The following is a 22,783-nucleotide window of genomic DNA, read 5'->3' as shown; positions in this document are numbered from 1 at the left end:
CCACAGCGGATCACCTGTCCGCTCATGATTGGCAGTGGAGTTTTACGGTGTCGAGTTGCCAGCCCAGTGCCCAACCTTCCACAGAAGGCACACACACACTCACACCTAGGGCCGATTTAGAGTGCTCAATCCACTTACAACATGTCTTTGGGACGTGGGAGGAAACTAGAGCACCCGGAGGAAACCCACACAACCACAGGGAGGACACGCAGACTCCGCACAGAAGGCACCCCACCCAAGGATCGAACCGGAGAACTGCTTGCTGTGAGGCGACAACGCTAACCGCTGCACCACCGTGGCCGCCCTATTGCGTGTAATAACTGGAATCCTTGAAGGAAGGAAGTACTACCATTACCAGACAATTAGTCTGATCAAAAGATTAATTTCCATGTTGCAGAAGTACACAGCCTAAAATCTATGAGCTTTTTTAATACAAACGTAATCCAATGCACCTGTCCTCTAGTTGCACTTAGTTTCAACAAACATCGATTTGCAGGACCATACCTCTCAAATGTCCCTGATTTTGACTCAGATTTTGGGTATGTCCCTCTTAAAACTGGCGGCTGTTGGGGAAAAGGTGATGGATTGTATTTATTAAAGAATGATAGTAATTAAGAGTTATGGACTCTTTTTAGTTTAGAAAATGCATATTAATTTGCGTTCTTTTATTTTGTCAATGTCTGAACTTAACAGTGTTAATATTTTAAAAGTGTCCCTGATTGTGGATTTGTCTCTGATTCTGTTGACGTGTCCCTTTTTGGTTGAAAGCTAGGGAGATGACAGTAGGAATATTGTAAGATATTTTATCGGTATATTTAGCATGTGCAGAATGTTTATGCATTTGTTCATCTGCTGCACTTCGCAAATTAATGTTTCTTCAAAATTGTTGCTAGAAGAATTATTAACTTTGAAAGAGAAATAATGCATATTTACTTATTCACGAAATGGATGGGACAAAAAGCGAGGCTTTTGTTTGTGTGTTTTTTGTCTGGTTGTTGCTCTTGGCATTAGCTGTCCTGCAAAATCTAACGTTTCTACAAAAAAAGTCCCAACTTTGAAACCCTCATGCGAACGCAAAGTAACAAACGTGCCGTATTACTCCTTCAACTGCATCTACAACGTGTACGTAGAAATGCGTACCCCGCAAAAAATACGAAACGCTGTAACACGACCTTTAAAGTACTGTAGTAATTTCCTTCCAAAGCTCGCGTCCTACATCACTTGACAAAATAACAATAGTCCCGAAGTAAAGACCCCTTTAAAAACAAGTCTAGTAGAGGCCTTGGCAATATTTACGACCTCCTTGTGGAGTTTAAGTGCGCACCTTGTGAAATGCGAAGCTTTTTTTTCTGACCTTTCCCTTACACATATATCCACACTGTTTTCTAGCACGCCTCTCAACTGTCGATTTTAATTTCATATTTTCAGTCTGTTTCTCATGCAATATGTGGTTTTCTGACAAATGACTGACGTCGCTGAATAATTACTTACATTTACGTTACAGACTTAATTTCGTTCAGAAATGCATGATAATACAGAACCTATTATTCTTGTTAGGGTCTAAGTATATATGAGCAATGTTTACAATATGTCTCTATTTTGGAGTCATTCTCCCGGGTCCCCATCACAATGTTTTCAGATTTCCTGCACTCATGCTTTCTAGGACCACAAATTATTACCATAGTGGGCGGACCTTACTACAGAAATAGGCCGTGGTACGCTAAATAAAAGACTCTGATAGGTGTATGAGTGTCTGACACAATTTTTACGAAAAGGCTCATTCAGGAAGTAACGCGATGTTTTCAGCATCCTCTGATCATAGCTTTAGAAAGTGGTATATAAGCTCATGTCCGATATAGGATTATTAAAAGCATCAAGTAAGTGTTTCTTTGTTTATGTTGAAGAGATTGAAGGAAAGAAGGATGACTCACTGGATGTGTGCATAATCTTTCACCGAGGTCAGCAGTATTGTTGATCCTTTATGTAAACTGATGACTATTTTTGGTGCGCTTTTACAACATCTGAATGGATAAAGTATATGGCATATGCGAGAAAGCGTTGCTACGTATTTGTAGCAAGTCGTTGACTTATTTTAGTACGGTTATCTCCAAGTTGCAGTTTATAATTGTGTTTTTCAGTTGTATTGACGGTGGGGTATCAATGCATGTACCTGGGTGCCTGTTTCTAAGTCGCTTCGGTACTGCGCAGAATAAAATTGTATGCAGTTAAAGTAATTCTGAAATATCTTCATTTTCTAAGAATGTTTTTAATTTTGCCTTATAATTTATGTTTTTTTGGCAGATTACTGGTGGCTGCAGTTAGTAAATAATTGCAACCAAATGCATGCTAATTCAGAGCCTGTTATATTAGCAACTTTTTGTAAGTCTACTATTTAAAGTCTGTGCGTGGTTATGGGGTATTAGCCAGTCGTCTTTTTGTTTTGTACCAGATTCTTGTACTAAGAAGTTCACAGCTATAGACATAGTGTGCCAAATGAGTGAAGGGAATGGCAATGAAGAGGCGTTTTGTACTTAAAGAAGTGGTCTTGATGTCAAAACAAGGATTACTGATTCAAGAAGTGGAAAAGTTGAAGAGTCTTAGACTTCAATGAAAGTATGTGTAAGGCTTGTGCTTAGGAAATGCAAGACAAAAAAATCATCATAGATCATTCATAATAATAGAATATTATTGCTATAGTATTGTACTGTAAATGTTGTACTTGTGATATATGTTATAATTATTTATTAAAATATTAACAAAGAATAATATTAAAATATTAATAAAGAATAATAGTAAACAGAATCCTAAAAAAAATTCTGGAAAGCCACAGAAGAAATCTTGTATCCAGGCCAAAAATTCAACCCTAACCCCTCTTGCAATAACCACTCAAAACCATAATACAATTCAACTCTTATTTCATAGATAGTAATAGCATCTATAACCAAGGACTCTCCAACATCTAATCCAAACCCTGCCCAGTAGCCACATATCACCACATCCACTTTTACCTTAAAATCTGTGCCCACATCACAAACTCAAACCATGCCCTAATTTAGCTGATGACCTTCCAAGCGAGTACTTTAAAATAGCAGCCAAGAGCATTGCCTATTTTGTCTCATTTCTCATTTAATAAATTAGACCAGGAATCCCACATTTCCCCCTCTCTGGAGGAAAAAAAGTCACACATTATCCCTCTGCACAAAGGAGGAAATTCAACAGACATTACTAAATTTAGACCGGTAGCAGTCTTCTCTCCCCTTTATAAAATACTTGAAAACTTATTCAAAAAGAATTGCTAAACTGTCTCCTGCAGGAAGAACTCGTATCCCCCACACAACATGGTTTCCTTCCTTACAAAAGTAGTAATAATCTACTTCTAACCTATATAGATACTATCAATACAGTGGCAAACTAGTTTTCTCCTTATTTCTAATCTTGTCTAAGTCTTTCAACACAGTTTGTCACAGCAAACTTCTACTTCAGATGTCTTCATTAGGTCTTTGTCAGCCCCCCTTCTGTGGTTCAAAAGCTACATATCCAGTAGGTATCAGTAAATAAAATGGCACTCCACCCTCTGTCACCACCAGTGTACCACATGGTTCTATCCTTGGTTCCCTTCCCTTTAACATTCTCACCAACACCCTCCACGCATCAGGTCTCCCTAATGCAGTATGCAGATGGATCCACAGTCATGTTCACATCTGACAACTTGACACACCTCCAAAAAGTTATTCAGGAAACTTTAACAGCCACTGAAACATGACTTTGTAACTCAAACTCATTCTGAACCCTAAAAAAAAAAAAAAAACTACTACTATTTCCCCAAATCTCCCTCTCATGAAAGTTCTCTTTCCAGCTAATACAACAATTGAAGTCCCTACTTTTTGCAAATTATTAGGGATTATAGTGGATGATGAACTTAAATTCAACCTACATCCACAAATTTGCATAAGAAAAACTTATTAAAAACCAGAAATGCTTTACAGAGCCAAAAACTTTCTCACTGACATAACAAACTCCACTTGCAATTACCCCACACTTCTTTATGACATTCCCATCCTTGCTAACATTCAGACATCACAAAAATCAAAGCTTGAACAATGCTATAACAACGTTGCTAAATTTGCAGCAAATACCCCTTGTAGAATCCACCACTGTATAGCACTAAAAGCCTAAACTGATTAGAACTACCCCATCAACTAACATATACACAACTTATAAAGTATCCATTTTCTTGTCCAGCATTAAATAACAGTCTACACATCTATATTGCCTGTCAAGTCATTACACTCTAATGACCAAAAACTCCTCTCTGTCCACAAACCTATCAAATATGCTGGGCATTGTCTGTAGTCTCACCATGTTGCTAAGGCCTGTAACTCTGTACCTGTATCCATCATGTCAATACCCTCTCTCCCATCCTTCAAAACCATTCTGAAAGACTTCTAGCCAAAAGCTGGTCCTGTTTTTGCACTCCTCTCTGTCCACAAACCTATCAAATATGCTGGGCATTGTCTGTAGTCTCACCATGTTGCTAAGGCCTGTAACTCTGTACCTGTATCCATCATGTCAATACCCTCTCTCCCATCCTTCAAAACCATTCTGAAAGACTTCTAGCCAAAAGCTGGTCCTGTTTTTGCTCAACCAGGATAAACTATGTCCCTAAATGTGAACAAATACCATTTCATACCGAACACCTCCTTAGTCTCCCATCTTCACTCACTTCATTCTATCAAATTCTCTCCCCTGACTTTCTCTCTAAATATTCCATAAGCCTGCTTTTCTCTCACTTCATGTTGTAATTCCTGTTTGTTTTATACTAACTTGCTTTTAAGTTCTCGAAATATTAAATGATTGTTCTATAACTTGCACCTATTTTAATCATTTTTTTCATATTCTGTTTAATTTGGTATACTTATTTAAACTGTACCTGTATCCATCATGCGCATGTAACAGGTACTGAGTTCCACAGAAACTGGCACATATGTCCAAACTTACACCAAGTACTATATGAGCATTTATATAGCTGCATGGAGTCAGGAATACCAGACGGGATGAAATCCTCCTCCTTAAGGAAGAGTAAACTTGTCTGGTGGACATCTGCAATAAATAAATTGTATAATAAAAGGAAAAAATTGCTGTCCAGGATCAAGAAGGAGCAGATGTCTTATTGGAAGGAATTTCTCCTTGGCCTGAACAAGCAAATAAGAACACTAGTGAAATCCTCCATAGCAAACTTTGAGTCCAAACTGGCCACATCTACTAAAGACAGTCATAAAGGGTCTCAAACATCTGTCCTATGCTGCCCGACTGAAAGAACCCCAGCTCTATTCAGTTGCTTACCGCTTGCTCAGAGGAGACCTTTGCCTAACATACAAGGCCATGTCAAACCCAGATTTGATGAATATGCTTCACCTCAAAAAATCTAGATCCGTCAGAGCCACGAGGGCGGGAGACTTAAACCTCGACACGGCTATTAATAGGACGTGCTGGAGGGATAGATTCATCACCCAAAGACTCCCTATGCTGTGGAATAAAATCCCGGTATATGTGAGGCAGAGCACCTCGCTGGCCTTGTTCAAGAGAAATCTTGACCAATGGATGGGAGATCGCAGATATACCCCAGGGATTACCTCAGTGTCACTGCTCGACAGAGGCACAGCAAAATAATGGGTATAGTTCCCCATACTAAAGGGGTGGCGTAAGCCACAAAACTATGGGCTAGGCTTGTAAATGCCCTCGGGCAGATAGCCTAGTATGAACCTATAAGGCTTTCTTCACATATGTCCACAATCTCAAGGGAAGCACCCAGATCTGCTCAGAACTGGTGGTCAAGGACACCACATACACAAAGCCTGTAGATATAGCCAACCTGCTGGCAGACAGGTTCAGTGAAAACTTCAGTCCTCTTGTCTCCCCCCCCCCCCCGATCAGTAAAACAGGACATTCCTAGTTCCTGCCCCCTCCCCTTATCTCTCGGGAGCAAGTCATCACTGCCCTCTCAAAGGCAAAATATACAGCCTCCATGGGACACTATAACCTCCCAGGCTGCATCTTACATGAACTCAAGCAGGAACGTGCATCACCATTAGGCACCCTATTCAACCAAAGCCTGAGTACTGGCTTCATCTCACTTGAGTAAAGGACAGCTACTGTCATCCCTTTGCACAAAGGTGGAGTGTCTACTGATCCAGGAAATTATAGACCTATCAGCCTAACTAGCCTGATCTGCAAGGCCATGGAGCGGGTTATCATGGACCTCATTAACAAGGACATTGGTAACCTCCAGACACTTGATCCCACACAGTTTGGTTTTGTCAAGGGGAGGTCATGCCTGTTAAAATTGTTTGACTTCTTTGAGACAGTCACCAAGGCCATAGATGAGGGGAAAATGGTGCACACCACCTTCCTTGACCTGGCCAAGGCCTTTGATACTATTCCCCACTCAGTTATAGTAGATAACTCTCTCAACTAGACATCAATCCATATGTTACCAGATGGGTAGCAAACTGCCTCGCTGATGGAACCCACCTAGTCAGAATAGGGGAAGTTACCTCAAGTAGTAGACCCATAACAAGCGATGTACCCCAGGGATTGGTCTTGGGGCCTCTGCTGTTTGGGATATACTTCTCAGAGGTGCAGGCCAAATCTAGTGGGCTATGGCTGACCAAGTTTGCAGATGACTGCAAGCTGGGTGCTGTCATCAATTCCCCTAGTGATGCGGACATCTTCCAAGAGGGTCTCTCCCAAACAAATGACTGGTGCCAGAAACATGGCCTCAAACTGAATGCCAAAAAATGCATCATCCCTTTTGGGGAGAATAATGTCCCCACAAATCATCACGTTGATAATAAGGCACTAAGCACGCAATCAGTCGTGAGGACTTGGGAACCCAAGTTGATAGCAAACTGAGTATTACCTTCATTGTACAGAAAGCTTTCTACATGGCCCACCTCATTAGTAACAGTATCTCATCCAGGGACAAGGTGGTCATAACATCCCTGTATTTCTCCCTTATAAGACCGATTATTGAATACAGTACCTCATAAAGCACATGCAGCAGCTGGAGAGACCACAGAAGTTCCTCACCCAGAGAATCCAGGGCCACAAACATCTACCCAACACAGATAGGCTAAAAGCCATGTCCCTCTACTCAGTCTCCTACAGATTCCTCAGAGGTGACCTCTGGCATATAAAGCAACCTCAGACCCTGCCCAGATGGGACTGCTGCATATCTGCAAGTCAAGCTCCACTCGAGTAACTCGCATGCAAGACCTCAACCTGGTCTGTGACATCAGTAGGACTTGTTGGCGGGACAGATTTGTGTCTCACTTTTGTGGAATAGACTCCATCTCCACATAAAGCAGAGTACCTCATTAAATCTTTTTAAGCACAACCTGGATAACTGGATGGGGAACAGAAAATACACTCCTGGGATTCCATCTATGTCCCTGCTGGACAGTGCCATAGGGTGCTGACTTGTTGGAACATGGGCTAAAGTCTTAGGCTTGTAAGGCAATAGCCTAGCAATTTCCTATGATCCTATGTATATGTTTTTTGCATTATTTTCAAAGCCCGTAAAATTATTCTTAAAATGTTTTGTAATTGGAGCTTTTCTCCCCGGCCTCGACTGAATATGGGCTTCTACCCAGTCAGACTTTCCTGGTAATACGATGTCCATAAATAAATAAATAAGGAAATGGGTCGACTAGAATAAACCCATTTCTCAGTCATACACTGGTATGCTGTCCACAGAAGAGATGCATTACACAAGCAGCTGTTCCTCCAGACATGTTCATTTGAGCAGCCCTGCATGAGTAACACTGCTGATTTACTTCACAGAAGGGAATGTTCATAATAGAGCAGTTGCTGGCTGACCAACCATATAAGGCAAGTCTCATTACTAACTGCCGGTAGCCTGTTGTAAGCACCTTCCTTATCAGAAGCTGTTCCTTGAAAACATAGTCACAGATATATGCACAACACACACACACATGTATGTAAATATGGATTCTGAATGCTTTATGTAGTTGAATAAACCACACTAGGATTGCCACTTGGCCGAAGAGCTTTTGCTGGACAAAACTTACCCACAACTAGTATAAAGGACTAGATTTCATTTTACTGCCAAAATAAAAGCTCATTTTTGTAGAATGCTGTTTCATGTAATAATTTATGTTTCAGATACATAATCACTGATTTTATGAAACTGTTAAAGGAAAGTTAGTAAATATTTTTGTCCAGAAATTTCAGGCCTTTTGCCATTTTTGATTTTTCACGGAACACAACTGCCCAAAAAGGGGCAGTCCCGCATAAAGAGGGACAAGTGGTAACCCTACATGCATGCACATACAAAGAAATATATATATATATATATATATATATATATATATATATATATATATATATATACATACCACAAAAGAATGTGTGTGCAGTCGTATGAATGCTGCACCATCATGCTGTTTTTTGCTGGCTGTCCGGTGACATAGGACAGTGAAATGCATCACATTGTATGTGGTCATAATGAAAAGCTTTTGATATGCCATAAATAGTTAAAAGTGTGGAGGCTGGAATATCTTAAATTGATTCTGTTTAATGCATATCAGACAGTGCAACTCTATATGCAGTCACGTATTGCACTCTCCTTTACTGTACTGTCAAAAATGTGGTTGAGCAATTTTTGTAACTTTCTTCATGGTTGTGTAACCCCAGTGGATGTTGCATTAACTAACAGGGTGGTGGGGGCATGAGGGGGTATGTGGTTGCCCCTCATTTCACCTAGGTACTATTTTCTCCATGTAGATATAACTCACATATACTAGTAACACAATTGATTAAAGCCTACACACACAGGAGGGTTTTACTTGTGTGGTATACTACATCACTGCCCCATATGCTGTAGTGTACATCTTGCCTTCTGAGCTTGAGCATGTATCTGTACATGTACTGTGTGTGTGGGGCAGGAAACATACCTACTGTTTCCATGAAGTGCATTTAAACCACAGCTTTACTGCCCCTGTTATGCGGCCTCATCCATTGTTGGGTAAACCATCTGCGTTATAGCTGTCCTCCCTGGGTAATACTTGTATGGATAAACGGTCCTGGCACTACATTATGCTTCCTTACTATTCCCAGTGTGCTGCCCAAGCTACTGTAGAATACAGGGGTGCATAAGTTGTCTTGCTATGCACCCTACCACTTGCTGTATGCTTGAATTGTCACACCTGGAGCCAGTCATCCAGTGGGTTCACTGGCTGCAGTGTTGTGCCCCATAACATTTGTGAAGTAGCTGTCCTTGGCACTACTCATTCACTGGGCATGCTGACTGCTGTGTTTTGTGCCCCTGATATTTAAAATGTGGCTTTGCTTGCATCCGCAGGGCCATTCGTCCTGTCAGTGCTCAAGCTGCCCTACTGTTTTGTCTTCAGATTTGTGATTTGGCTACTGTGGTGCCAATTGTGCTATTTTTTTCTGTCTGTCCACTGGTTTCTGTACTGTTGTGACCCAGCATTTGTGGTGTGGCTGCCCTGCTGACCGTGGTTTCATTCACTCTGGAGGCACATAGACTACCATTATCTCTGCTCTCGGTACTTGTGGTGTGGCTGTCCTGATGCCTAAGGGATAATTTGTTCAGGCTTTGCTTGCATCCGCAGGGCCATTCGTCCAGTCAGTGCTCAAGCTGCCCTACTGTTTTGTCTTCAGATTTGTGATTTGGCTACTGTGGTGCCAATTGTGCTATTTTTTTCTGTCTGTCCACTGGTTTCTGTACTGATGTGACCCAGCATTTGTGGTGTGGCTGCCCTGCTGACCGTGGTTTCATTCACTCTGGAGGCACATAGACTACCATTATCTCTGCTCTCGGTACTTGTGGTGTGGCTGTCCTGATGCCTAAGGGATAATTTGTTCAGTGCTTGCACAGACTGCCTTGCCTTGTTCCATTTGCTGTTTCGCCCAGGAGCGCCATATTTGGTAGTGTTTGAATGCATGTAGTATGTCTTGCTACCCCCCCCAAATCAGAAAGTCCTGTGTTGTCACCCCCATCACAATGGTGCCATATATGTTTTCCAGCACAATGGGTGACACTGTCCAGCTGTGAAAGTCTGTCCATGAATCATATGCCTGCCGATACAGTGGAATAAATGGTCTTTGCTCAGCATATGGAAGTAGCAAGGAGACTCTCTGAATCTAGCTGCCTGTGACAAGATAAGAGATGTGACTAGAGAATCAAAAGTATTGCATTGTTTTATCATGTGACCAGTAGCAATTTTGCAAGGTGCATTTCATATCTTACAAGTTTCACATCTCCACCAGCAATCTTTTACAGAGTTACTGCTCATTTATTAAAAGTTTAGGATGTATTGTTGAGTTGACAGTGTTTGTTCAACAGAATTGAACAGGTAAGCATTTTCATATGGGATTCAAACTTTCAGCTTCTTTTGAAAATCAGTGCTTCTTTGTGTATCTAGTACTGAATTTCATTGAATGGTTGAGAGTAATGCATCAGCATGGTATTACATCTTTCTGCTCTTAGTATTGAGTTTTAATTGTTTTTTTTTTTTTTTTTTGTGCATTACTTCATGATTAACAATAGCTGCACATGAAGCTGGCTATTGCATCACTGATCAGTAAGTTCATTTTTTAGGTGTGGTTGTACTCCGCTATAGTTCCTTTGTGTACCGGATTAAGATAGTTTTCCTCAACACTTGCTAAGAAAATACTTATTTACTTACTGACTTGCTTTTATTGACTGTGACTAGTTTAACTGGACATAAGGCTCCTATTTCATCAGACGCACAGGGAGAAAAGCTCTATAAAGATACATCACAAATAAAATAGGCAAAGAGCAAATGTAAATTGAAATATGTGCACATTTGATGTGTATAACTAGGAAGTATATGTGTGAAAAGGGAAGTTAAGCAAAATAGCCAAGTTCAGTAATGTAATGCAAAGTAATACAAAAAATAAGACTTTAATAGACATTCTACAATAGTATTATGACATTAAACAGTACGTAAGGGAAAAAAGTAAAGATTTTTTTAGGCTGATTTTGAAAGTATTACTGTTTGACTCTCTTAATGTGGTTGTTAGTGTAGACATCCATAATTTAGCCACAGACAGACTATAGAGACTAAGTACTTAATTTTTTTTGTGTGACCTATAAAGTCTAGGTAGTAGTGAATGGCAGCTATATGGATTGAAAGGTATGTTAGTGCATAAAATTCAGCTAATTTTGGATTAAATGCTGTGCAGTTCTAGCTGGCTTATTTTATTTAGTACTCTGCAGTGGTGTGTTTTGCTGGGAGCATTAGCTGCAAACATTGCATTCTTATTGTAGGTACTCTCTAGTTTGTTGAAAAGGTGTTTTTTTGTAACACTTGTGTTAATGTAATCTTCAGAACTGTTTGAGCAAGGGCGAGTAATGTGGAATTTATTAAATACGATTTTGCTTTGTATAATAATCCCAATTTTGGATTTGCTTTATCCCTTGCATTGGATGCTTTTGATTTTATGTCAAATTTTGATCAATTACCCCGACATATTGTCGATATTTGTGTGCGAATGCCTGTAATGTAAAGTCCATTGTATAGGCACTGTTAGAATCATAGATGTAAAAGGATAATATTAGCTTTCATTTGGGACTTGAACCTAAGACCTTCAGCATACCTTGCTTATGTCACTACCACTGGACCCCACAAGATCCTCTAGACTTGTCTTTAATACCAGTTACAAACACAAGTACAGAGAAAGGCCTTTGTTTAGGCACTGTTACAATCCTAAAAGTGAAAGGATATTATCACCTATCATTTGGAACTCAAACCCAAGACTGGCAGCATACCATGATGATGTCGCTGCCACTGGATCAACACATGTACAGTGTTGTTGTGTCTTTCGGCTTTTCCCGGTTAGGGGTCGCCACAGTGGAACTCCGGTCCGCTAATGATTGGCAGTAGATATTTACGTGCAGAGTTGCCGGCCCTGGCGCACAACCTTCAACGAAGGTACGCCCATTCACGCATATCTCCACACAGAAAATGCTCTAGCTGAGAATCGAGCAGGACAACGTCTTACTGTGAGGCGACAACGCTACCGCAGCACCACCACCGCAGTTAACACATGTACAGTGTATGGACTGTAAAAAAAAAAAAAAAAAAAAAATACAGTTTTATCTTTATGTAATACAGCTTGCTGTACTCTGGTGTCTGTCAACAAGTCCAGTGACAAAAAATTAGGCATTCAGGAGAAATAAATATGATTTGTACTTCTGTATCAACATCCGAATAACAAGGTATTATAGTCTGTTGTTCTTATGAGCAGAAGTTCACTACAGCACTGAAAGTGAAAATTGTGAAATGCAAAATGTCAAACCCAACAGTAAAGAGATATGAACAAAACCTGTTGGTTCTGCTTTTGAAGCATTATATCTCTGAGCCCCTGAGAGATTTCATTATGGAAATTCCATGTAATAACAGGCTGTTCAGCTACAAAACACGTAAGATTACAGCTCTAACTCAAACTTTCCATTGTGACATACTTCTGAATTTGACCCCACTGCTTTAGCCATTTGAAAGCATGTTACTGCTGCCACAACGTATTACAACGGAGTGAAATATAGAGATTTTTTTCTTACGACTATTTTTTTATTACAACTCAACAAAGAAGTACTTAGGACATTGAACAGGAGTTCACTTCACCACAACACCCAAAATGAAAACAGAGTGTAATGTAAATTGTTAGATAATGGCAGTAAGGACACACGAACTAAAACCATTGATGCCTATATTCCAAATATTCTTTCTTTGATATTATGTAAATTGTTAGATAATGGCAGTAAGGACACACGAACTAAAACCATTGATGCCTATATTCCAAATATTCTTTCTTTGATATTTCCATGTAACACTTTTCGGGTAATAACAGAATATTCTGCTGTAAAACGCACCCAAGACTACATTAACCCCAGTTTCCACTTCAGCATTCCTATGGATTTGCCTTGAAAGCATGGTGTTGTAGCTCCAGCATAATTTTCCTTTTTTTCTGGTGAAATTTTATATGATTTTTACTTCTGACGTAACAAAGTTGGTGTACATATTCTGAGCATTTGTTATACCCAGCCATTTGTTCAGACACCAAATAGCCCCCAGGCAGAAATCAAGTGTATTGCCATACTATGCCAAAAAAGCCAACTGAAATGTTGGATTTAGTAGCTGTATATAAGAGGCAATATATCCGTTCCCCAAATACAGTTCTTTTCCCCCATGCTCGCATACCCACAGATATGTAAGTCAGGCACTTGTGAAAAGATACTTTGGTTCAAAAACAAACCCACAATATCCCAGTGGAATGTGTCTTTCTAAGAGGGTACAGTACATTTAAACGTGTAGGAATCGCATACATATAATGGCATTGTTATTCTCTGATATCTATCAGGAGTCGTTCAGAAGTGATCAAGTAGTTGCCTTTTCCTTTTGTTCACAGTCTGCCCCCTCCCCCATACAAATTGGCAGCCACTTAATGGCAAACACCTGTCCTTTGATTGCCAGAAGTGATGAAATAACAGCCTCAGTAATGCATTTCCACTTGCTTCTATAGGACACCCAACATGCCTTTTTAACTGCCATAACAATTAAAAAGAAATGTAGGGTGCTGTGGACAATGTGTACTATTACAGTTATCCACAAGTCTGTGTGGTTTCTTGCCAGAAACAATGGAAAAACAATCGTAGCAGATGAGTTTCTCATTGGATCTTTTATACACTGTGTTCTGCTTCCTACCAGTCCACAGCAATGATCACTTTATTAGGATCACCCCAATTGCTGTTTGCTTTCACATCCGCTGCTCTCCAAACATATTACTACTGTCACCTATTATCATCAAAAGTGGTATAAAATAAGCCTAGTAACATATTTCAAGTAGCTGCTGCAGTAAACATTGCCCTTGCCTTCTGGTCATGCTAGAAGTACAAAAATGTCTGTTCTGATGTAGGCAGTATATTTTACTACCACTGCTTACAGTTCTGTTTGGTTTCCTGCAAGAAAGTAAAATGAAAAACATATCTGCGAAAGAAAACAGTCCCTGCAGATCTTTGCATCTGTATTTCTTGGTAGTCCCTGTTCACATGCATCTGAACGCAAGTGCTTAGTCAGCATAGTAATAAGACCTGGGTTAGCTAACCATGTCCTATTACTATATTCTTGGTAGAACTAAGAAGTAATGCTAATAAATAACATGACTTTTCTTTTCTGGGTTAAAGTTCCCATTGCTTTTAATGAGAAGCTGCAGGGTAGTTATTTAACTAGTACAGTTACTGTTTTAGCCAAATAATTACCTTACATATGGGCTGCAAAAGAAAAAAAAAAAGCAACTTTCTTATTTTAAAAACTGCTTCGTGTTTCTTTTTTTTAAAAGCAAGAACTAAAACCAAATAAACTCAGCATCCTCACCAGTGGCTCAAGCATGTAGTGCCATACTATAGCAATAACCAATGACTGGGTGTGGTGTATTGAATATTATACCATGATCCCCCCAAAACGTGCACGCTGATTGGCCAGCGTGCCCGTTGTAAATAGAGTTATACTAATGGGAAAAGGTCCGGTCGCCCGGACTTTTTTCCATTAGTATAACTCGTTTTTTTTAAAACACTGTCTCGCTATGTTAAATGGGTTTAACATAGCGAGACAGCTTTAAAATAAGCAACGGAGATCTCCGTTGCTTTTTTTTAAAACACTGTCTCGCTATGTTAAACCCATTTAACATAGCGAGACAGTGTTTTAAAAAAAAGCAACGGAGAAAGCAAGATCTCCGTTGCTTTTTTTCAGTGTCTCGCTATGTTAAATGAGTTTAACATAGCGAGACAGTTTTAAAATAAGCAACGGAGATGTCCGTTGCTTAGTTTGTCTCGCTATGTTAAACTCATTTAACATAGCGAGACACTAAAAAAAAAGCAACGGAGATCTTGCTTTCTCCGTTGCTTTTGCCCACAGCTCTGATGTACTGCGCAGGCGCGCAGTACATCAGAACTGCCGCGGATGCCAGACATCTGCGGAAGGGCAGTAAACAGGCATTATACTATGCCATTATTTAAGAAAAGTAATAGTTTCTTTTCTTAAATAATGTCATGGTATAATAGCAATAACCCACGCCTGGGTGTGGGTAATGCTAAATTTACCCACGGTTGGCTTTGTTTGGTCCCTCGGGCTTCGCCCTCGGGACCAAACCACTCCAACCGTGGGTAAATTTAGCATTACCCACACCCAGGCGTGGGTTATTGCTATATTTACCCACATTTGATGTGGTTTAATCACAAGGGCGAAGCCAAAGAGATTAAACAAAGGCAACCATGGGCCAGTCTTCAATATATCACACCCAGGAGTTGGTTACTGCTGTTGTACAATGACATTATTTAAGAAAGAAATTGTGTTTCTTAAATGTCATAGGATCATAGGAAGTTACTAGGCCAATGGCCCTAGGGCCCTTACAAACTTAGCCAAGTTTTACCCTTATTTCCACGATCAGCATCTGTTGCCCCTGTCCAAGAGGGGCACGGGTGGAACACCCAGGGTGAATTTACAGTTACTCCTCCAGTTGTCCAGATTGCGTTTGAAGAGGGCCAGTGAGGGGCTCTGTCTGACATAAAGTGCAAGTCTTTACCAAAGGTGTGGTAACTTCTGGGAGACATCTGTCCCTCCAGCAGGTTTTACTAATGTCACATACCAGGGTAAGGTCTTTAGAGCGTGTAACCAGTTTACTATTGACTTACGGATATGCAGCATTTCAAATAAAGCAGGGTCAGAGAGTGCCTTGTATGCAAGGCAGAGAGAGCCTCTGAGTAGTCTGTATGAAACAGAATAAAGTGATAGTGATTTCAGATGATTCACGTAGGAAAGATGCTGAAGACCTTGAATTTTCGCTGTGAGGAACCTTTGTGCTCTCCAATTGTCTTTGTATAATGATGCCATGGTCTTCATCCATATTGTTTCCGGATTATGCCCTCTGATGTACTGCGCATGCATATGGGACTTACATTCCCTGGCTTACACAGTACATCACTGTCCTTTCTCCATTGCTTGCTTTCTAAAGCAATCTCCATTAGTGTTTTTTTTTTTTTCTCAAAAAAGTGTCACCACCACCAGACAGTTTAGAGGTATGAGACACACAGGTGGAAAAAAACAAGGAAAATTGGGTATATTTCTTTAGTTTGCAGAATGTACCTGATTTTCCTTGTATTTTCTCTGCTCTCGTACATATCTTTGGATCTTTTATTTGAAAAAAAATGTGGACAAAGCATAAATAAAGAAGGGAGAATAATTGTGTATTGTTTGAAACTGAAATGCGTGTCATTATTTAGTGACTTCCTTCCTCAGTGATTTGTTGGAAAACCACAGATTTTATGAGGAATGAAGTCACTAAATAATGATACACTTTTTAGTTTCAGACTCTCTCCTTCAGACTCATGCTTGTGTAAGACATAGCAATAAAAAAAAAAAAAGTCTGGCCGCTCAATGATACTTTATTAGCTGGACATTTGTTGATATATGCTCTATTTACAACGAGCACGCTGGTTGGGCTGACCAATCAGTGCTTATTTTTGAATTTTAATAGACCGTCATTGTATAATAGTTTGTAACCTGCAGGCAAAGGAGAGAAAAGCATAAAATGTCATAGACGTCCAGTAAAATTTGTGCATTAGCTAGTCGCATCTCTGACTAAACTTTACTGAGAAACAGACCTGCAGTAAAATTTGTGCATAAGGCTCTAGAGTCTAAACATTAATGTAAGTACATTACTGCAAATGTCAATGTCTGTATCTATGCAGTTTTGTACAAATTGTGTGCAGTATGCTTGGTAAAGTCCATCTTCAGATTAGGAGTCTGTCTGGCCATGACCACATCTTTGTTTGGTAAGTAATGCATATTATTTGCATTTATTTATTTGGTAAGTGAAGTATTTTATTAGGGTTTATTCAGGAAGCAGAACAGAGGATGTCTGCATACTGTGTAAACTTCTGCATCTTTTCTTTTGCCCTGTAGGTTACATGCTGTTGTGCCATTAAAAGGCAAAATGAGCAGCAGGCGGAAAAGCGCTGCTCCAGTGAAGGTGGATGAGGAAGCAAAGAAAAAGCTTTGCTGGAGCATGCATGATGGCATTAAGGATGACTGTTTCACTTTAGACTCCCTACAGGATGACTCCCTTCCTGGTCCTAGTTCATTGTCTTCATCTTTCCTAATTGTACAGGATGACACAGTAGATGAAGAACTTAACTGCTCCAGGGAGCAGAGCTCCTCGAGTTTCTTACAGTTTGTCGAAGATGGGGAAGAGTCCTACTCCAGTTTACCACCCGTTTCCATTCTTTTAAATCTCACTGTATCTTCTATGCCGAGTGACTGCTGGATGGAATTGTTGGGGGAATTCAGCCTTGAACTTGTGTCAGGACAGCTACCCATTGAGAACATTAACAAATGCACTTTCAGTTTGAAAAAAGCCAGCATGGGTGGGAAGCTTCTGAATTTGGCCCTTAGCAAAGAGGAAGATACAGGTGTTGAAGACAATGAGCTGTATGAAACATTAAACAGTCATGGTGAACTTTACTCCGTTGAATGTTCCCTTAGAATTTCAATACTGGAAGATTTTATGTGGCTTCAAAAGAAACGGGTATTGGGTTTGTACCACAGACATTCTGAACGCTGTGATGCTCTGAAGGTAGTGAAAGTTTGGTTTTGTCTCATTTGATGTAGAATTGTTTTTTTTTTTGTTTTTTTTAATTTGTATTTGTACAGATTTTGTTCTGCATCTTTGATATGTACTCCAGAGTGTGTGAAATATTGTGTGAAACAGCAGTACATTAAAAAATGTAATTGAAAAAATTGTAGATTCATCTCTAGTTAACGCTGAAAAAAATGACAATTTTATGTTAACCATATTACTAGGGTTGTAAGCAAAGTTTGAAAGATGTTTTATTTTTAAAGGAAATATGACGGTTACATTGACTTCCCATCAAAAGCCAATCTTGGAAGAAAAAACTTCTCATATTTCTTACAGAATTCAAAGGATACCAATAATGTATTTAGATGTAGCCAAAGTCTTGTATGCCATGTCACTCATTGGTGTTTTGAAAGATTGGATGCAGTGTTGCATGTTCTCATGTTTAATAAACCTGCAAACATCTTAGTTATTTAGTAAGTGTTGTATCTTTCTGGTCATAAGTACTTACTCAAGCAAGGCAGGTACAAAACTAACCCTTATATTCTTAACATGCTTTTTATGCCAACAAGAGGCCAGGTGTTGTTAAGTAAGGTTACTGATGACTACAAACCAGTCTTCTTAGCTTGTACCATAGAGCTTGTGTGTGTTGAAGTAAATTATTGATGATGTAAATTGAGCTTTTTGTTCTCCATCAGGTAGATCACACCACCTTGTGTATCTCCAACAGCAAACAAACCTTAACTCCCAGGAGAGGTAAGCAGGTCCTGCCTCTTCTCGGCCTCTCTTCTTCATTGCTGAGGCTGCTAATTGAATCCCAGTCACCTGGGTCAGAGTCAGGGCCCCATTTCTCTGCACCACTGAACCAGGCTGGTGCTCAAAATTAGAGTAATACTCGAAAATGTATCCCTTCTAGCCTTTATTGATGTAATTGCATCCTCTGTCGATTTTATGTGTGTTATTCCATCAAGGTAGTAGCGATTTGCCAGTCTTGAACCATGCATCTTGCATCTAAAAGAGAACAACGTTGGCTACTGTAGTTTAATGTTTTGAAGTATTACTCGTAATATTTAATTTTTTTTACATCATATTTTGTAGTCTGTTGGTGGTGAAGTTGGTTAATAAAGGAGAATGTTACAGACAACCAGCTCTGAAAGGACTTGTATTCTCAGCGTGTTGTTTGGCCCTAAGCATGGCACAGAGGATTTTGAACATTCAGTTCAAATTGGCTTCAAATTTAAATCAAACTTTTTTTTTTGCTTTATTTAAGAGAAAAAAAACACACTTGCGTCATTAGTGAAGTTGTTGAAGAAAATCCATGGCAGAGCCTATAAAAATGAGCAGTTAAACTGAAAAAAAACTCCTTATGCAGAAAAAGGACACAGTTGTTAGAGGAAGGCATTGCGGCTTGATTATTGTAGTATTCTGCCTTCATTGTCTGCTTTTGTGGCTGGATATTCATTGTTTTACTGACTCTCGGAGGCAGAGAAAAGAGGCTACTTCTGTGTCTTTTGAGCCTCTGCTGTGGATTGCAGAAGTAAATGTGAATTAAATTAGTCCCCTTTGTCAGTTACAGTTATTGGACCAAACATTGAATATTCCAAAAAAAAAAATGTGTTCATTTAAAAAGCAGCAAAACCTTGAGTTAGCATGTCTTTTGCTCTCAAGATCTTTTTCTTTTTCTTCATAACTTGATCAGTTGCCTTGTTTCTGTCTTGCCTTGTGTAGATTTTAAGAAGTTACCAGAGGAGAAATACTTTTGGTGTCTGCAGAAACAATCGCAGGACTAACATTGGTCATTTTCAGAGACTGACGTAGGCTCTGAAATTTCTGAACATACTCTAGTACAAACAGGCCCTACATAAGTCCTTCTGTAACCACTTTTGAAGTAGAGAGATTACAATTATTATCTCAGCAGTTTTTCCCACTAGGTCTCCACTGCAAGATCTTGATTTCAGCAGCACCTTAAATGCTGTATGTATATGTGACAGAAATTTCATCTGTACAAAGGAGACTTCTGTATTTTAAAGGTACCTGTGTCTGGAGAGAGACTTGCTGCTTTAAACCATTCCAAGAAATTTTAAAGAAATTTTTACTCCATCAAACTGTCAACAATTTGGTCTTAACTCTTTTGTTTGTGTAATGCCCCTGCATTGGTTCAGTAACCAAGGAGCTTCAGTCCTCACCACTAGCACCAGTGAGGGATGTTCACATTGGGAGGATGACAAGTGCACATACAGTGAAGTACAATTTCCCTTAAGAGTACACTGAGATCACAGTCAGTCTGGGGCTGGTTTCTCCTTCTCTCCTTCTCTCCTTCTCCCTCACTCTCTGTCTCTGTCTCTCTCCAGATTCCCAATAAGTCTCCCCACTGGCACAGCTATAGGGTTAAGATCTCAGTCAAGTGTTGAAGCCAAAACCTCCAGCACCCTCTGTGTCCAACCAGTGCTTCGTGAACCTGCCCAAGTAGCTGACACACACACTTTGAGATTTGATTTATATACCAACACACAGACACTCCTGGGGAAGGCTGGCACAGGTTCACTAGCTATGCCCCCTTCTGCCCAGACTATAAGGTAGTACCAGCTGTCACCAACCACTCCTTATCAGCTACTATAAGGCCCTTCCCAAAGGGTGACCCATTCTACTGCGCAGTGTTAATATTATCCAATTGGTAAGTGTGTCCAAGACTTTTAAGGCTATTTAAGAGTAGTTATACAGTGTCACCAAATACATGCAAGTACTCTAAGAGCATAAATATCTCAAAACAAACCAGCCACAATTAAAAGGTTTAAATATATTTAATAATAAATAATAAAATAACAAGACAATACTCAACAAAATACAGTGACAACAGAGTTCAGAATCACAGGCAGTACTTTAAAACAACATTGCAGGACAGTGTCACATAAATATAGAAAACATCTAGACTGTTCTTACTATATCCTGTCTATCTGTAAGAGAAACTATGTTCTAAATAACTTACTTACAGAGCCAGGCAAATGCAAGTGCTGAATGAGAGAATGTCAGATCCAAAGACAAAATAAAAAATGCCCTGACTTTCTCTCTGAGATGGTTCTTAACCCAGCAGAAATGTTTGATTTCGTAATTTATCTCAGATTACATAATTCTTGTTACTTCTGCCTTTAGTTCCCAGGCTAACAGAAACTTTAAAATCAACACCTTGTGTCAAAAATACTTATCCCTAAGAAGTTGCCTGGAGCTGGAACTCGTAAAACCAGTTAAATACTTTTACCCTTAAAACCTGTAATTATTTCTGTTTCCAGACCATAGAAAGAATTTCTAACTGTAGACGTCCTGTCTTTTTGCTGTATTGACTAACTTTATAACACATCGTAAAATCACTTATTTTCTCAGAGTTTGCAAATTAACTGCAACAGCCTATATTTACATAGCATATAGTTTAAACACATTTCTGCTCTTTTCCAGCAGGGTACACTGTGTTACATTCTTCAAGCTCAGTACAGAACATACAGTTCAACACACCAGTCGTTTAATATACACATAACATATAGTTTTCTTATATTTGTAAGACAAAGACAAGCATACAAATTGTATTACTATTCACTAATAACAGAATTATTTACAAAATTCCAGCTAGCTGGGCTGGCAGCCTTCAGTTTATATACATTTAATGAGAATAATTTTTATCTTTATTTCTATCTGAAATCTGAACCTACCAGTTTAGCTGTTCTGCTTTTCCTTATCTTCCTAGAACATTCTCTGTTTCCTCCAGAGAGGTTGCTGGATAAGTAAGCCAAAAAAAGTTCACTCTTAGCACTTCCTCTTTTTCAGCAAATTGTTGACTCCACCACCTGCTGACCATCAGAGCCCCTCTTGGTCTATCAGCTCACTGATTCCCATCACTGAACAAGAGCTGACTGAAAGGGGCTGTCATCGAGGCAGCCATCAGAGGTGGTTTAAACTTTTTTCAGGTTGCTCTTCAGACCTATCCATGCACATACTTGTTGAGACGCTGGGCAAGGGGTATGAAATGACCTGTCCATGGGACACACCCATTTACTTCCAGAAGGGGTGTTTCCACCATGCCTCCCTGCCCCCTACTGAATGAGTGGTGGTTTCTACAGTCAGTGGCACACAGCACACTGTAATCCCTCTGGCACTGAGTGCATGTAAACCCTTCCCTCCCCTTGGGAGAGGTGAGGGGGCCATGCCACTTCACTCCTCTCATTCCCTCTTAGCTTCTCCATTGTCAGAGCTGCTAATTCAATTCTGGTTGCCTGGGTTGCAGTGAGTGCTTGGCTTGGAGCCAGGCCTAGCACTTTATTATTTAGGATCAGTAATTATCTAGCTATGTTACTGTATCAGAAACAATTTTGTCACATATGCAGATATGTCTTAAAATATGTCCTGTTCCAAGGAAATGAAGATTTCTTCACAGTAATTAGAAACTGAATCTTTGGACCTTCAGTTATTAAAATGGGATTGTGATTTTTTTGGCTATTGTTTACAAGGGCAGCTATGATGGACATTCATATATGCAGACAGACTTCTTTATTGCCAGAGAATTTGCTTGGTGTTAGAGGTTCAGATTTTGGTTGCTTTTGTTTTGTAGTCCAACTTCAGACCTTTAAGCCATTTCAGCAGATAAATTAAGGAGCATGAGGAGGAGGAATGCTTCCACTGTACCCACGTTTGAGAAAATATCTGTCTCATGTCCTGTCAGCCTCCTTGCTGTAAACATGCCAAATCTATACAAAAATGACTAAAGTGGTATCTCATTGGGCACTATTATGTGACATCTTGTGTGTGTTTGATCACTGTATAGTGCGGAATGGGAACTTTACTGTTCTCTTCACTGTAGTGCAATCTTGGAGTTGGTATATTTAAGTAGCAGGGGGTGTGGGAAGCTCAGCCCCCCACATGTGGGGTACTGCAAAAAACATGATTTCTGAGGTTTTGTTCTTGCTGTAAACAATACAAAATATTAGAAAATGTCCTTTGTAAATCCTCTGATTAGTTAAAGGTACATAAACATTGGTCCAGTAATTCCATGTAAAAGCTAAAAGTGTGGGCAACATGGATAAAAACTGCACAAAAT

General features: G+C 39.7%; 1 protein-coding gene across 1 annotated transcript in view; it reads left to right on the top strand.

The window, feature by feature from the left end:
• The first annotated feature begins 1,757 nt into the window (after positions 1-1,757).
• Positions 1,758-22,783, top strand: part of SHPRH (SNF2 histone linker PHD RING helicase) — a 1,609,144-nt gene continuing 1,588,118 nt past the window's right edge. The window contains exons 1-2 of the mRNA XM_044068807.1: positions 1,758-1,877; positions 17,031-17,700. Of these exons, the coding sequence (XP_043924742.1) occupies positions 17,062-17,700 (639 nt within the window). The 5' untranslated portion in view covers positions 1,758-1,877; positions 17,031-17,061. The remainder of the gene's footprint in view (positions 1,878-17,030; positions 17,701-22,783) is intronic.

This window comes from Protopterus annectens, chromosome 1.part0, assembly GCF_019279795.1.
Source record: "Protopterus annectens isolate FY-2018-M chromosome 1.part0, PAN1.0, whole genome shotgun sequence".
Classification (NCBI taxonomy): domain Eukaryota; kingdom Metazoa; phylum Chordata; order Ceratodontiformes; family Protopteridae; genus Protopterus; species Protopterus annectens.
This window is presented reverse-complemented; position numbering and strand designations above follow the sequence as displayed.